Raw genomic sequence first — 14,244 nt, 5'->3', positions numbered from 1 at the left:
ATTTGCTTCATTAGTTTGTCATTCTCACAATATACTAACACTATATACTTTCCACTTGATCTCTAGATCCGTATGTGAAGGTTTCTTTGATGTGTGATGGTCGCAGACTGAAGAAGCGGAAAACCTCTACTAAAAGAAACACATTGAACCCAGTGTACAATGAGGCTATAGTGTTTGATGTCCCTCCAGAGAACATTGACCAAATCAGCCTTCTAGTAGCTGTTATGGACTATGACCGGTGAGAATTATCTGTTTGTCTTTCGTGTCTAGCATACAGAACATACAGAAGTTTAACCTGAATGGTTAAAATAACGTTAGATTTAGTTTTAAAGCTAAGATTTAAATTGAGAAAAATAGCTTCATGTGAAGTTTTTTTTTCTAATCAAACCACTTTTATCACATCATAATTTTTATTTTATTATTTTCTCTGTTCTCTGTTGATGGGTGGAAAAGGAGCCGTAAATGTAGAAGTAATGTGCTGTACAACATGGAGAGACAGAATTGTTTTAACAGATACTTTTTAAATGCAATTAATTTCATTGATATTTGTGTTATTCCGCTTTAATAAAATATATGAATGCTTAGTAATTATTCACATGGAGCTTGTTTGAAAACAATCCTATATGTAAATATACTGTATATTTTTGTGAACAAATCTCAAATGTATTTTTTTTGTCTGTTTCTGTTTAATGGATCAAGTGTGTTAGGCGTTAAAGTGATAGTTCACCCAAAAATGAAATTCTGTCATCACATAAAACCTTGTCAGTCATTTTTAATGTAAATCCATGATGCTAAATGAGGAAGGTTTTTTTCTCAATAAACCTTTTCAGTTTCTTTAAAGAAGGGTGCCAAAAACATAGACGACAAATACCTATAAACAACACCCCCACCACCACCCCCCCATTAGATGGTAAGACAATCAACAGGCCCCTAGGACAGAAAAACTGTGGAGCATTTTTCAATATGTTTCATATTTTTTCAGAAATACAGTCCACCCATTTGGGTGAAATTGCCTGTCAACATCGTCTGAGATGTATCTTAAAATGACTTAAAACTGCTTTGCTTCCTTGCAGTCTGATTTTACTGTTGTTTACAGAACTATTTGTAATGAGAGTATTTGGCTTTTTTCACAGTGTAGGTCACAATGAGGTCATAGGTGTGTGTCGAGTAGGTAATGATGCTGAGGGTTTGGGCAGAGAACACTGGAATGAGATGCTTACTTACCCACGCAAACCCATCGCGCACTGGCACCCTCTGGTAGAGGTAGGACCGATTTTGATGATTTTCAACACTTATGAAACCCACAAGCTTTTTGTTTTGATTGAGCATTTTGTCTGGAGTTTGAGTCACAGGGAACATTACAGTACCCTTATTCATAAAGCCATTATATAAATGAAAACAGCATATGGAAAAGTATTTGTAGTATTTTGAAATAGGTGTTTCAAATTTAAGTATGTTACATATTTTTATGTCTTTGAAATCTATAATATAAATGAATAAATGAATATGACAGTTGGGAAAAACTCTTAATACTTGCCTCTAAAGACAGGTCAAAGACAGGTCAAGCGTATTATTCTAAAAATAACAACCCAATTTAAAATCAAATAACAAATGAGTAGCTAATACTTTTAAATTGCCGTTGAATAGTCCTCACATAGTGTAGGCAAAGTCAACATGCTTGTTTTCTAGAATGTAGCCGTACAGTGCGTTATGTCTCTGTTAAGCAGTGTTGGGCACTTTACTTTTAAAAAGTAATTAGTTATAGTTACTAGTTACTTCTCACAAATAGTAATTGAGTTAGTAACTGAGTTACATCATTATAAAAGTAACTAATTACCATGGAATGTAACTATTGCATTACCTTTAAAAAATTATTCAAATATGTTAAATAACTTGGATGCCCCAATATTAAATATGTTAAATGAATAAAATGTTAACTAAATAGTATCTATTATAGTATTGTATAAAACATTGTCTAATCATGCTTAATCATGTCTACTAATAGTGTAGACACTAATCTTCACTATTTTATTGTTATTGTTAAAATTCAATATTTTATATATCAATATATTATTATTGTAAATATTGTATTTGTAAATATTACAATTAATATACTGGAACAATAAAACACAATAGAATAGTTCTGAACTTTTACTGTTTATTGAACAGACAACAACTTGTCATGACTGTGAGTGAACAGAGACTGCTGAGACACAATTGCAGGAAATAAATAGGTCTTTATTGAAAAGTTTCCACAAGAATCAACCAAGAGACACCGGCATCGGGAACCACGTGAGTCCGCGGGGAGAGGACTCGACCCGACGGCACTCGTGGAAGAATATGAAGTAGACCCAGTCCGGGAGATTCTGTCCCACGAAGGAGGGAACGCACGGCCAATTCTTGCCAAGAGAGGTGGTCGCTGGTGAAGAGATGCCGGAGTGTAGAGAGCAGGACGGTCCGGGACGCCAATGGGAACTATGGGAAAACAGAGCTTGAGAACAAGAGAACTAGGCACTGGAGACTTGGACTATGGGAATAATGCCAGAGAGTTAACTAGAAGACTAACCCCGAACTTAAAGGGGAAAACAAGAAGACTAGAATCTTACTATGACTAGACAAGACTAGGAAAGGTCAGGGAACGACTGCAACAAACAACGGTCTGACACAAGACGAGAGGACGAGAGGGATTAAATAGAGGAAACCTAAATAGCGGGAATGAACTGCAGGTGGGACATAATGTGGGACCAGGGGAAGCTACTGATCAGGTACGAGCTACAGGGGTGAGAGTGATGAGGTGATGGGAAACCGGTCAGGGGAAAGCCTGGCAGGGAGACACGGGGGCGGGGCGAGTGATGCAAACACTGAACACGTGTGGAGCTTTCAAACGGCACTCCACGTGTTCGACAAAACAAAACACACACCCACACAAGACACAAAGCCACGACAAGACTGAGATCACGACAACAACTGGTCTAAAACTAAATATATGCTTCTAAGGACATGTACCAACTTCACAACTGCTAGACATACTGTACTGTACTACTTATTTTTCATAGTTGCTTACAAAAATAAACAGTTTAATGACAAGAAATGCTCTTAATGTTTTGACTGCTTTCCAGTATGATAGCGGAATGTTAGTTTGTGCATACTTTAGATTGCATTTTAGAAGACGGAATATTTAATTACTCGCAATTATTGTTTGACAGCGGAGCACGAGGATAGTTTCGCTTTGGGAATGTTATAGTTTTGTGTTACAGCATGTCAGGAACAGGGGGGGGAGAACTCAGATGCAGGCAGCGGTGAACGAAAACTAAAACTTTATTAAATTACAAACAAAAAGCCCTTAATGTGGAGTAAAACAGGAACATAACTAAAATACAAAACTAGAAACAAAAGACTTCCCACAAGCAGGGCCGTATTAAGACCTCCATGGGCCCCGGGGCTTTGAATTACCACAGGCCCCCCATAGAACGTGGAACACATCTCTGAACTTAAAAATGCGAATTCAGCGCTCAGGAATGTCTTTTAAAGGCACAAAGCAAAACGCGAGGGTCTCGAGACGCGCTATTCATAACAAAACAGTTGCTGTACAAACTACATGGCAAGAAATAATAATTACCGACTTACACAAAGAGATCAACATGAGTCATGACAAAAACCTTACTTCAAGCATTCAAAATAACGGCTGTCAATTCTACAATATTCCAATAAAAAAATCAGTTTATCTTAAAAACTTTTTTTCCTGCTTTTGATGTAGGAAAAGTCCTTGATAATGTCGCTGAAATCCAGGGATCGGATGACATTCCAGGGACATCAACGCTAGATTGTTCAGTCGTTCTTGCAACATTGTTGAACGAAGACTGTTTTTGACTAAAGACAGTTTGGAAAAAGAACGTTCCCCGCTGGCGTTAGTAACAGGCAATGTCAGGAAAATACGGAAAGCTATGTCCACATTAGGAAACATTTACACATTTGGCAGACGCTTTTATCCAAAGCGACTTACATTACCCTATACATTTGTTTCTAACTATGTGCAATCCCCTGGGATCCAACCCACGACCTTGGCGTTGTTAACGCCGTGCTCTTACTGAGCTACAGGAAACACCGACTGCAATTGTTTTCTCCTTAGTAGCTGAAGCAATGCTACAACACTTTTGTTTGTCTAATTTTTTGTAAATTCTCTGAAATGGGCGATTTCGAAAAAAATCGACGCATTAGCCATTTCATTAAGACAATTTGGCTTGTATATAGCGAATATATATAAAATAGAGTTTGTTTAAATACAAAATTAGTATGCATTAAGCCAAACTAACCTAAAATTGGCGGGCAGGATGACCCTTCATGGGCCCGGTCAACTCCTTCTTCGTCATATCCTGATACCTTTGGAATCTCATTAAGTAACTCCTGTCTTCGCTGCTGCTTGTCTCTTAAGTTTTTCCTTTTTTGAGCCCCTCTCTCACATTTTTTGGCAAAACCCGACATTTTAGCAGCTCTTCAACTTCCCAGCATAATCATTCCCATGGTTAAGATCATGAAATGTAAATTTGACACAATCATTGGAAATCTGATCAATCTGATCTTACCAATCAAATGGCTTTAATTTTTGAATGACCTGCACATAAACCTATGAGATGATTGGCGCGCTAAGGATGTCCGCATCCACCAATCACCTCCACTCTTTTCGCAGTTTGGGTTGCTCCTGGAGCCAGCACTTTTTTTTCACACGATCTACTGCACCGCTGGCTGCGCCGCACGTCACAACTCAGAAACGTAGATAATTATTTAAATATGTAATTTAAAAAATATATTTGTGTAAAGGCTGGGCCCCTTGCAGTGACGGGCCCTGGGCTTAAGCCCCGGTAAGCCCTTGTGTTAATGCGGACAAGGAGGAAAAAAAGCGGAGAACAGGAAACTTAACTATACTTATACATTTATACGAGACAAAAACTACAAAGCATCAAGACATGACTAGCACAGGCAAGGTATAAATCCAGAGCAGGATACACACAAGGTATGCTGGGACGCAAACACACACACACACACGCACGCACGCACGCACGCACGCACGCACGCACGCACACACACACACACACACACACACACACACACACGCACGCACACACACACACACACACAATGAAACCGCACAGGACAGCAAACACAAGGGCATTAAATAGGGTAACTAACAAGGGAAGATAACAATGGGCAGGTGTAGGTAATGAGACACTGAAGGGAAGCTAAACGAGAGAACGAGAGGGGCGGGGCCAAAGACGAGACCGGACCGACAATAATATGTTTCTCTCCACACAAAACACGAGGCTCTGCCATGATTCTGCCACAAGACCAAGAAAGACATGACATGATGAGGCAGAATCATGACAACAGCATAAGGGAATAAGTTGCACGGTACATACACATTCCATGTGTTTCACCTTATCGAGGGAAAGTAGTGCTTATATATCCAGTTTGCGAAAGCTACTTTTGAACTTGTTGCTCTTGCCATCGCTCTCTGACTATTAAGCCTCGTTCAGACAGCCAGCTTTGTCGCTGTGTGTCGCTTGTCTCTTGCTATGAGATCGTTTGAAGGCATTCCTAGCTTTGGTTGTCCTAGTAACAGTTTGAACAAACCCTCCAGTAACTGACGAGAGACGGATGACGTAAGCTCCACTGCTTTACTCTTATTGGTAGTCACTCGCGAAAGTCGCTCATCATTTGCATAAAGTTGAACAATTCTCAACTTTTGTCACTTCACTCCCATCGCTGGACACGCCCACTTTCTTTCGTTAACTGTCACTGTCGCTCGTGTCGCCGGAAGTTGCCAGCTCTCCATTGAAATGAATGAGATTGCGTCGCTCTGCCACTGCTAGTTTCTGGATGTCTGAATGGGGCTTTAGGCATTGGTGTACTCTGTGCGATGGGGCTAGTGGGTTTGTGTGTGAAAACCCGCCCTCCTCTGCCTCTGGTTGGTAAACGCTGATCATCAGCCAATCATCATCAGTTATCAACACACACAGCAGAGAAAAAAACTTTGCAGGTCCTTTGGATGAGAGACAGCCTACTCCGATGAAAACCGCTTCAGTGAGCTCAATTATAGTAACGCTGCATTTTCTTGTCAGTAACGGAAACGGTGTTGTAACGGGGGAAAAGTAATTCGTTTGATTACTCGTTACTGAAAAAAACTAACACAGTTAGTAACGCCGTTTATTTATAACGCTGTTATTCCCATCACTGCTGTTGAGGTGTTGTTTAACACCAAAACTGTAGGATGTGCATATTAGGTTGTCAGGCTAGTCAACTATGACATCTCATTATCTGAAGAAGTTGTTTCTCTAGGTCTCTTGGGCTTTTCATTTGTCACAGAGTGCTTGCCTATTTTAAGTTTCACTGCAAAGTCCACATTTGAGTTAATACACACTCCATTTCTTCCAGCTTTGCAAATGTTCACTCAGTGCTGTCCTCAATGTGACCATGCCTTCTCATCATAAAAAATAAATAAATTCAGAGTTGTAATCCGATTTTTAGCCTTTGATATAATCACTTCTAGAATTGTTTTTTTACAAATGCCAAGTTGCCCTGTTCAGATTTTAAATTTGCACACATGGTTCTGATAAGCAAAGCAAAAGAAACAGAGGTCAGAATACCTGCTTACCTTTACATGGCCAAGACATTGTGTTTACTGAACTCAACTGAACTTTATTTATATAGCGCTTTTTACTATTTTCATTGTTACAAAGCAGCTGTACATGAGACATATTGACTATAAGCAAAACAATTAAAGGTATACCTGTAAAAACAAGAAAAAGGTAAAAACACAGAAGACATACTCACATACAGAACGCTCCACACACACAATATGCACACGCATGTGCATGCACACACACGCACACACACACACGCACGCACGCACGCACGCACACACACACACACACACACACACAGACACGCACGCACAGTGAAAGCACACATTTAAGATAAAGGAGAAAGAAACACAGGTCAAATATTAAACAGACTATAAATTCCTATATGCAATATTAATTATGTAAAACTTCTAAAGCAGCCCCCCTGGCCAGGCAAATAGTGCAAAACAGTATGCAAATGGTGGGGAGGAACCCAAAACTCCAATCGAGAAAAAAAACCTCAGGAGAACCCAGGCCCAACCAAGGGATTCCAGTTGCCCTCTGGCAAAAGCTGCTGCCTCTGCACAAGCTCGACAGTGCTTGCACAACAATGCTAAATGAAAATAAATAATCTTACTAATAAGGTAAATTATAGTTTTAAGATTATCATTAATAATCTAATAGCATTTGAAATTTTGTGGTGAAGACGTGTCAGGTGACCGCGTCCTTCTTTATCCAGCTCTATCATCTCAGCTCTTGTCAGGTCGCCGCTTCCCATTCTCCATCAGGTCAGGCCATGAACTGCATCCTGCTCGCTGTGGTAACCTTGGAACAATGAGACAAGACTGGCTGAGAGTAGAGTACTGTTCTGCACTCTTTGATGCAACAAGTACACCAGTTGTGTTTTTGGTTCCGGTTGTCCTAACTAATGCAGCCTAAACCCTCAGAGGATTTATATTATGGAAGAGTAGTGTATGTAAGATTAAAAAGATGCATCTTTAGTCTAGATTTAAACTTACAGAGTGTGTCTGCCTCCCGGACAGTGCAGGGAAGACTATTCCAAAGTTTAAGCGCTAGATAGGAAAAGGATCTACCACCTGCACTTGATTTTGAAATTCTAGGTATTACCAACTGACAGGACGCCTGAGAGCATAATGCACGTGAAGGACTGTAATACAAAAGGAGTTCATTCAAGTATTGAGGAGCTAAACCATGTAGGGCTTTATAGGTAATAAGCAAGATTTTAAACTTAATGCGATGCTTTATAGGTAACCAGTGCAAGGTTGACAGAACCGAGCTAATATGTTCATACTTTTTTGTACGTGTAAGAACTCGAGCTGCCGCATTTTGGACCAGTTGGAGTTTTTGTAATAAGCCTGCAGGGCAACCACCTAACAGTGCATTACAGTAATCTAGTCTTGATGTCATGAATGCATAAATTAATCTCTCTGCATCTGACATTGACAGCATATGACATAGTTTAGATATATTCTTAAAATGGAAACACGTGAAATGTGTGTTTTTGGAACACTTTTCTGAGAATCCCATGTAAATTCCATGAAAAGTCAAAACCCATGGGATCACATGTGCAATATGTGGTGTCATGTCTCCACATGTGATCACATGTTTTTCACAGTCACCACATATTGCACATGTGATCCCATGGGTTTGACTTTTCATGGAGTTTACATGGGATTCTCACAAAAGTGTTCCAAAAACACACATTTCACGTGTTTTTGCACATGTAAAACACATGTGAAAAACTTGAAATTTGTGTGTCTTTTCTGTCCCACAGCAGTTGGTTTTGAAGGCTGAGGTAAAGAGTGCTGTGAAATCTTTTTTTGTCTTTTAAATGAGCAAAATCTTTAACCGTACACTCCCACCTTACATTTCTTACACCTAGAAACAGAAAATAATACAAGCATGAATAAGATATTAAAGTCTTTGATATTAAATGAAATGTTTGAGTCAGATTAATCATTGTTGATTTGTATTGCACTGTCAGGGTTTACTTGTATATCATTGTTACTTGTATAAGACCTGTCAGGCTCACATTTTACCCTGAAAAATGATAACAATTATATTACTAAATAAGACATGTAAATTAAAGCATGTTACTTTAGTTACTTAAAGGCTTACTGCTTAATTGGTAACTAAGGGTAGCATGCCTTAATCTACACTTCAATTTCAAAGTCAAAAAGCATGCACTCAAAAAAAAAATGTTGAGCGAACTTCATTAAATTAAGGAAAACTTTTCCACGGAATTGAAGTGCATTTTTCCAACAAAATCTAATTTGTTTGATTTTTTTTATCTTGTTGTATGAACTTAATTTTGTGTAGTCTTATCAGTTGCACACAATAAAATTATGTTTATGTTTCACTTGTGATCCGATTGACAAAAAGGCATCATAATACCAGGTATAAACAGCCCCTGAGGGAGCTGTGACAGAACCGGGGTGACTAGGACTTTGTTCTGCTTTACTCTTTGCAGTATCACAGTACCGGAGGTGGAAGCCAGGGGGGCTCCTGTAATTCCCTGAAGGCCCCACCATCTCCATAGCCTGAGGAAGTCCATGGTCTCGTCTTCAGACCGACAACAGGATTCATGCACAATATGTTTTGCTCTGGGATCCAGAGGCCCAGGAACAGAGACCTCCAGATGGCTGGTTCTCACAACGAAGAAAGTGGCGTGCCGTTTTCAACTCGTGCACCTGGAGGCCCTTCCACTGCATGGGGACAATGAATGTTTCAGATGCATGTTGAGTGGTCACATTCTGTATGGTTATATTGTGCTACTCATGGTGAAATGGAAAAGAATTTAGTGGAAAAAGTGCAAAGAGTATTTTATGTTGTTCTCCAAGTTTCGATCCAAACTAAGTGTTTTCTAAATCAGTCCTGGTATATGTTTTTGAAGGGAGTGTCGATGTGTCACTCAACGCTCTCAAGGTCAGAATGTGAATTTCCCTTTTTGTATTTATTTACCTGCTCTCCCCATCACAGCGCATGGATGTGTGTTTTGGTGTGGTACAGTTCAAGATGTTCTCTGTTACTGTTTGAAATGCTCTGTGAATTTTGTCAAAAAGTCTTGTTGGTGAATTGTTTACAGACATTGCAATTAGTAAAATGTTATTTCTCATGTTATTAAACATTCATTTCTTACAAAGCCAAGCTTCTTGAAATACAATTACTTCAATGTATATTCAGTTTATTTCTACAGTATACGGCGGGTAATGAACTATGATGGATAATATCCATCTGGAGCTATATATCATTTGTAACAAATAATATTATTATTTCATATTATCTGGATAATTTGTAACAGATTCAAACCTGGAACAAGAATAGAGACAGTGGAGTGATACATTAAACACACAAGTGCCAGTCAAGATGAGTGGATGATCAGCTTTAACAGCCGTTATCAAAATCAAGTATTCCAGAGAACAGTAAATGATCGAAGGTTAAGCGTAAATTTAACTGATATATTTTTGTATGACTGGATCAAATCTTTGAAGATAATGTTAACTTTTATACTGTACGAACAGCTTTTGAGACAGCTTTAAGATTTGAAGCATCATCATAGAGAATTTGTAAACATTTGTTAGATTCAAAAGATTTGTGTAAGTAAAAAGCTTTGTTATAGATACCAATATGGTAATATAAATATCCATAAGTATCCAACCATACAAAAGTGTTGACTTAGTACATACAATCACAAATGAGATGTCCCGTTAGAGAGTATGGATATCAATATTTTCACTGCGTGAACTGCTGATATATTGATTTACAGTTGGTAAAACCCACAGCCATTTCCTCTCATGGCTCTAGAGATTATCCAACTGGTTTCATTCCCCCATTACACTGTGTCTGGCAGACGTTAGGTCTCATATGATTCTAAACTAGTATGCTCATTATAACAGCCGTGATGAAAACGTGGTGTTATCTGTCCAAGAGAAGGTGCGACTCATGTCAGATGGGTTGTATTGATGGAGATTGATTTAGGCGTTCATTGATCTGTTTGCTTTGTTGCCAATCACACTCCATTTGTTCCTGTGAGTACACAGGGGGCTTGCACCCATCTGATACGCCTGTTTCCTCTAGACACTGAATGCCTTCGGACAATCACAAAACTCAGTATCTTAAATACTGTGTTTAGGGATATTCCTACTTTATTCCTAATCGCCAGCTCCTGATCTAATACCATTCTGTTGTCCAAAGAAACAGTTCACCCAAAAATTTCAATTGTGTCATCATTTGCTCACCATCAAATTGTTCACAACCCGTGTAAATGTATTTGTTCTACAGAACACAAAGAACAATGCAAGAAAAATTGTAACCAAACAGTTTTGGGGCACCCAGAGTGCAGCGGCACGATTAAGCAGCTGATAAGCAGCAAAGACAGGCAACTTAAATAGGACTCAGTCTAGTATGTGTTGTATGACTATTGGTTAACTTTGATTAGCTGCACCTGATGTGATCAGCTGATGCAAGCTAGACTCACGTGACCTGCGAGAACTGACGCTACGCTTGATATTTGTGTGATGTAAATCCACACTGCATTTTTGCCCCATCAAGGGGCACTGCATGTAGAGAATAGACGTATTTTTCATCCTCAGTAGTTTTCACAGTTCTTTTCAGGTAAGTTGCATGAATCTTGGAGATGTTGACACAGTTCTTAAGGATTTATTCTGTTCCAGGGGCCTCATTTATCAAGAGTATGCAGAAAATGTTCTATATTTTGTCCTACGAATGAAATTTCGAACGTGTCTAAGTACAAAAAAAAATCTGTATTTATCAAACGTGCTTACGCATTGTTGATAAATCCCACATGTTTTTAAGCTCATTGTCATTTGCATTCGGAAACATCTCCAATGAACCAAATATGGTGACGAAACTCCCTTTATAGATCACATGAATCATATACTCTGCACTAAACAGATGTCTTTGAAAATGCATTCTTTGCGCAATGCATGTTTTGCTCAATTTGATTTTTATTGGTAATTTCATAATTATTTATAGGAGATTTATTTTGAATAAATTTAAATGTTCAGAAAAGAAATCGAATTTGCAGTTCTTTTTTTGATGAAATTGCAATGTCATTATGATTTGGTAAAGCGATAGAGTAATAGAAAAGCAATAAAATGTTTAAAAAAATGATTTATATAATTTTGTAATAATGATTAATAATGATTACCTCTTTTTGTTCTTTTTCAGTTTGTTAGAATTTTTTTTTCTTCATATATTGTTCTGTTAATTGTGTCTTTACATTGTGCTTTCAATAAAATAAGGTTTGCCAAATTATCCAGCAAAGTGAGATCAGCCATGACATATTACTACATTTCAAATGATTTCCCATCTGTTTTTGTAGCTTCTCACACCAATTATACAAATGTCTAGCTTGAACTATGAATTTACAAACTGAGTATTTGCAAATAAAGGTCACAGGAAACACATGGTGGCACTTTCTTTTTGTAGTATCACTGTTCTACCACAACATTTTCTGTGTAAGCATGCTCAGAGGTTTCCTAATATTTACACACAATTCTACATACTGTATAAGTACAAGTTGGTAAATCCCGCACTTTGCACAAAATTGTTCGCACTCACTACATACGTATTATTGTATACTGTTGCTAAATGAGACTCCTGGAGATTTACTTTCCAACAGAGTTGAGTTCACTGTAAAAAATACAACTTCAAATTGTTCACCCAACAAAGGTAACAAAGTAATTTGAACAAAGTTTTATAGTAGAAGAGGAAGAATGTATTATTTTGAGTATGCTGAACAAAATTTGTCTAAATGTGGTACCAACAAAGATTCTTTTGTTGACTGTACTTAGATATCTAAGTGATTGTCCAAAGCGTGTCAAGAAGTTTGACCAACTTGCCAAACTATGTAATCTCAAAAAACAATTCTAGTGTTTGAAAGTTCCCAGCATGCATTGTAGAATTTTCAATTCGCTGGATAAATTATTAAAATGATTGCTATTTTAGTGTTTGCTGGCTATATTTTTTGTTTTTGTTGTCATTGTAAGTTACCTTTGGTATTTAGAGTTCCTTTTTAACTATATGATGTTTAATGATGTTTGATGATTGTTACATGATTGAGACTCACGTGCTCAGTATTGAGCTCTGAAGTAAATGAGTCCACGACTAAAATCTTTAAAACACAAACAGCTTAAGCAGTTACATAAGTAGAGTGTGTATATAACATATCAATTAAGTAGAATTGAGTATTAAGAGTGTGTAAATAATAATAAAACAATTATATATTAATTTTATATAAAACAATCTTTTGAGTTGGGTCAACTAAGTCCATAGTTGAGTGAACTCAGAAACTTGATTGTTGTATTTTTATCTTAAGTTGGTTCAACTATTTATTTCAATTGACAGTCATGTGACATTACTCAGTTAATTGAGTTAGGTGAAATACTTCGCCAAAAGTTGAGTAAACTCAAAAAAGCTGTGCAGCGAGTTGCCTTGAAATTTTAATATAATAAGATCTCATAAACTTGCAGTTAGGTGTGTTGAAGCAGGTTGGAACTAAACTGCAGGACAATTGATTTTTGATAGAGGTGTAGGCGCTTGTTGTCACCCCAAGGAAATGCTCAACTCTTCAGGACCATCTTAAAACCACTAACATAATCGCAACCATCCCTTGTAAATGCCAAAATGCCAAAATATAGAACATTAATAAGTTTCGTGCTTCTCATATCCATAAAATAAAACTTTATTTCTACATTTACTCATTATCCAGTCCAGAGCAAAGTATGCTGGGAAATAGAAATCCTCAGCAATCATTAATGCAGTCCCAACTCTAAAAGGCAAAAGCAATTTAAATCAAATACTTAAGTTACTGCAACTTAAATATTGTTGTAAACACGTTAACACATATAAGTATAATTAAACACAAAATTATAGCTAATGTAAATTTAACATTATTAATTCAGCACAACTCATCAAATAAAGTTTTGGACTTCAAATTTATAATTAAATCAATAAATTAGATTTTTTTTACCTACAAAAATGCATTAAATTAAATAGTTCCAACCTTGAAGTGTACACCCTGTACACATATTCTTTAATGCAAATATTTGTTCAGCGAATTATCTGCCAGCAGCTCAGCAAAAATAAATAGACATTGGTAATGCTTATATTTCTGACCAGAATGGATCACAATGAGAAGTAATTTCATTCATTTTTCATGCACAACAAACAGAAAATCTCAACGGAGCCTTTCTGTAGACCTGGTTGGTATGAACAGACTGGTTCATGCTGACAAGAAGGCAACAGGAACCCACATAACCACATGCATCAACACATTGAACACAGAAATGGGCAGAACCAGGACACCAACAATGTCAGCTTTAAAAGGGATACTGAGGCTACAGTGGACACATTTAATCACACTTAAACTAGGCACTACGTGGTTGGAATAAGATATTTATTAATAAATATTAAGTGTTTACTACGACATGCAGATGGTCAGCGTGCATATATCCATCCTTTCTCATATCAAGAGGGTGGTGTAATGGCGAGAATATGGTATGTATTAGACATTTACAGCAGGAATGTTCAGTGACAAATCTGAGAAACTGAGTCATGCTGTTGTGTGAGGAATGTTTCTAGC

At 37.6% G+C, this 14,244-nt stretch overlaps 1 protein-coding gene across 2 annotated transcripts in view; it reads left to right on the top strand.

The window, feature by feature from the left end:
• syt9a (synaptotagmin IXa) overlaps nt 1–11,657 on the top strand; it is a 54,308-nt gene extending 42,651 nt beyond the window's left edge. The window contains exons 5-7 of one of the 2 annotated variants that reach the window (XM_057347819.1): nt 67–238; nt 1,134–1,263; nt 9,109–11,657. In XM_057347819.1, the coding sequence (XP_057203802.1) occupies nt 67–238; nt 1,134–1,263; nt 9,109–9,177 (371 nt within the window). In that variant the 3' untranslated portion in view covers nt 9,178–11,657. The remainder of the gene's footprint in view (nt 1–66; nt 239–1,133; nt 1,264–9,108) is intronic. The other variant, XM_057347818.1, reaches the window with a different exon arrangement.
• Nucleotides 11,658–14,244: the final 2,587 nt, after the last annotated feature.

The sequence above is a fragment of the Triplophysa rosa genome, linkage group LG12, assembly GCF_024868665.1.
Source record: "Triplophysa rosa linkage group LG12, Trosa_1v2, whole genome shotgun sequence".
Taxonomy (NCBI): Eukaryota; Metazoa; Chordata; class Actinopteri; order Cypriniformes; family Nemacheilidae; genus Triplophysa; species Triplophysa rosa.
The sequence above is the reverse complement of the archived record's forward strand: the minus strand, read 5'-3'. Positions and strand labels throughout refer to the sequence as shown.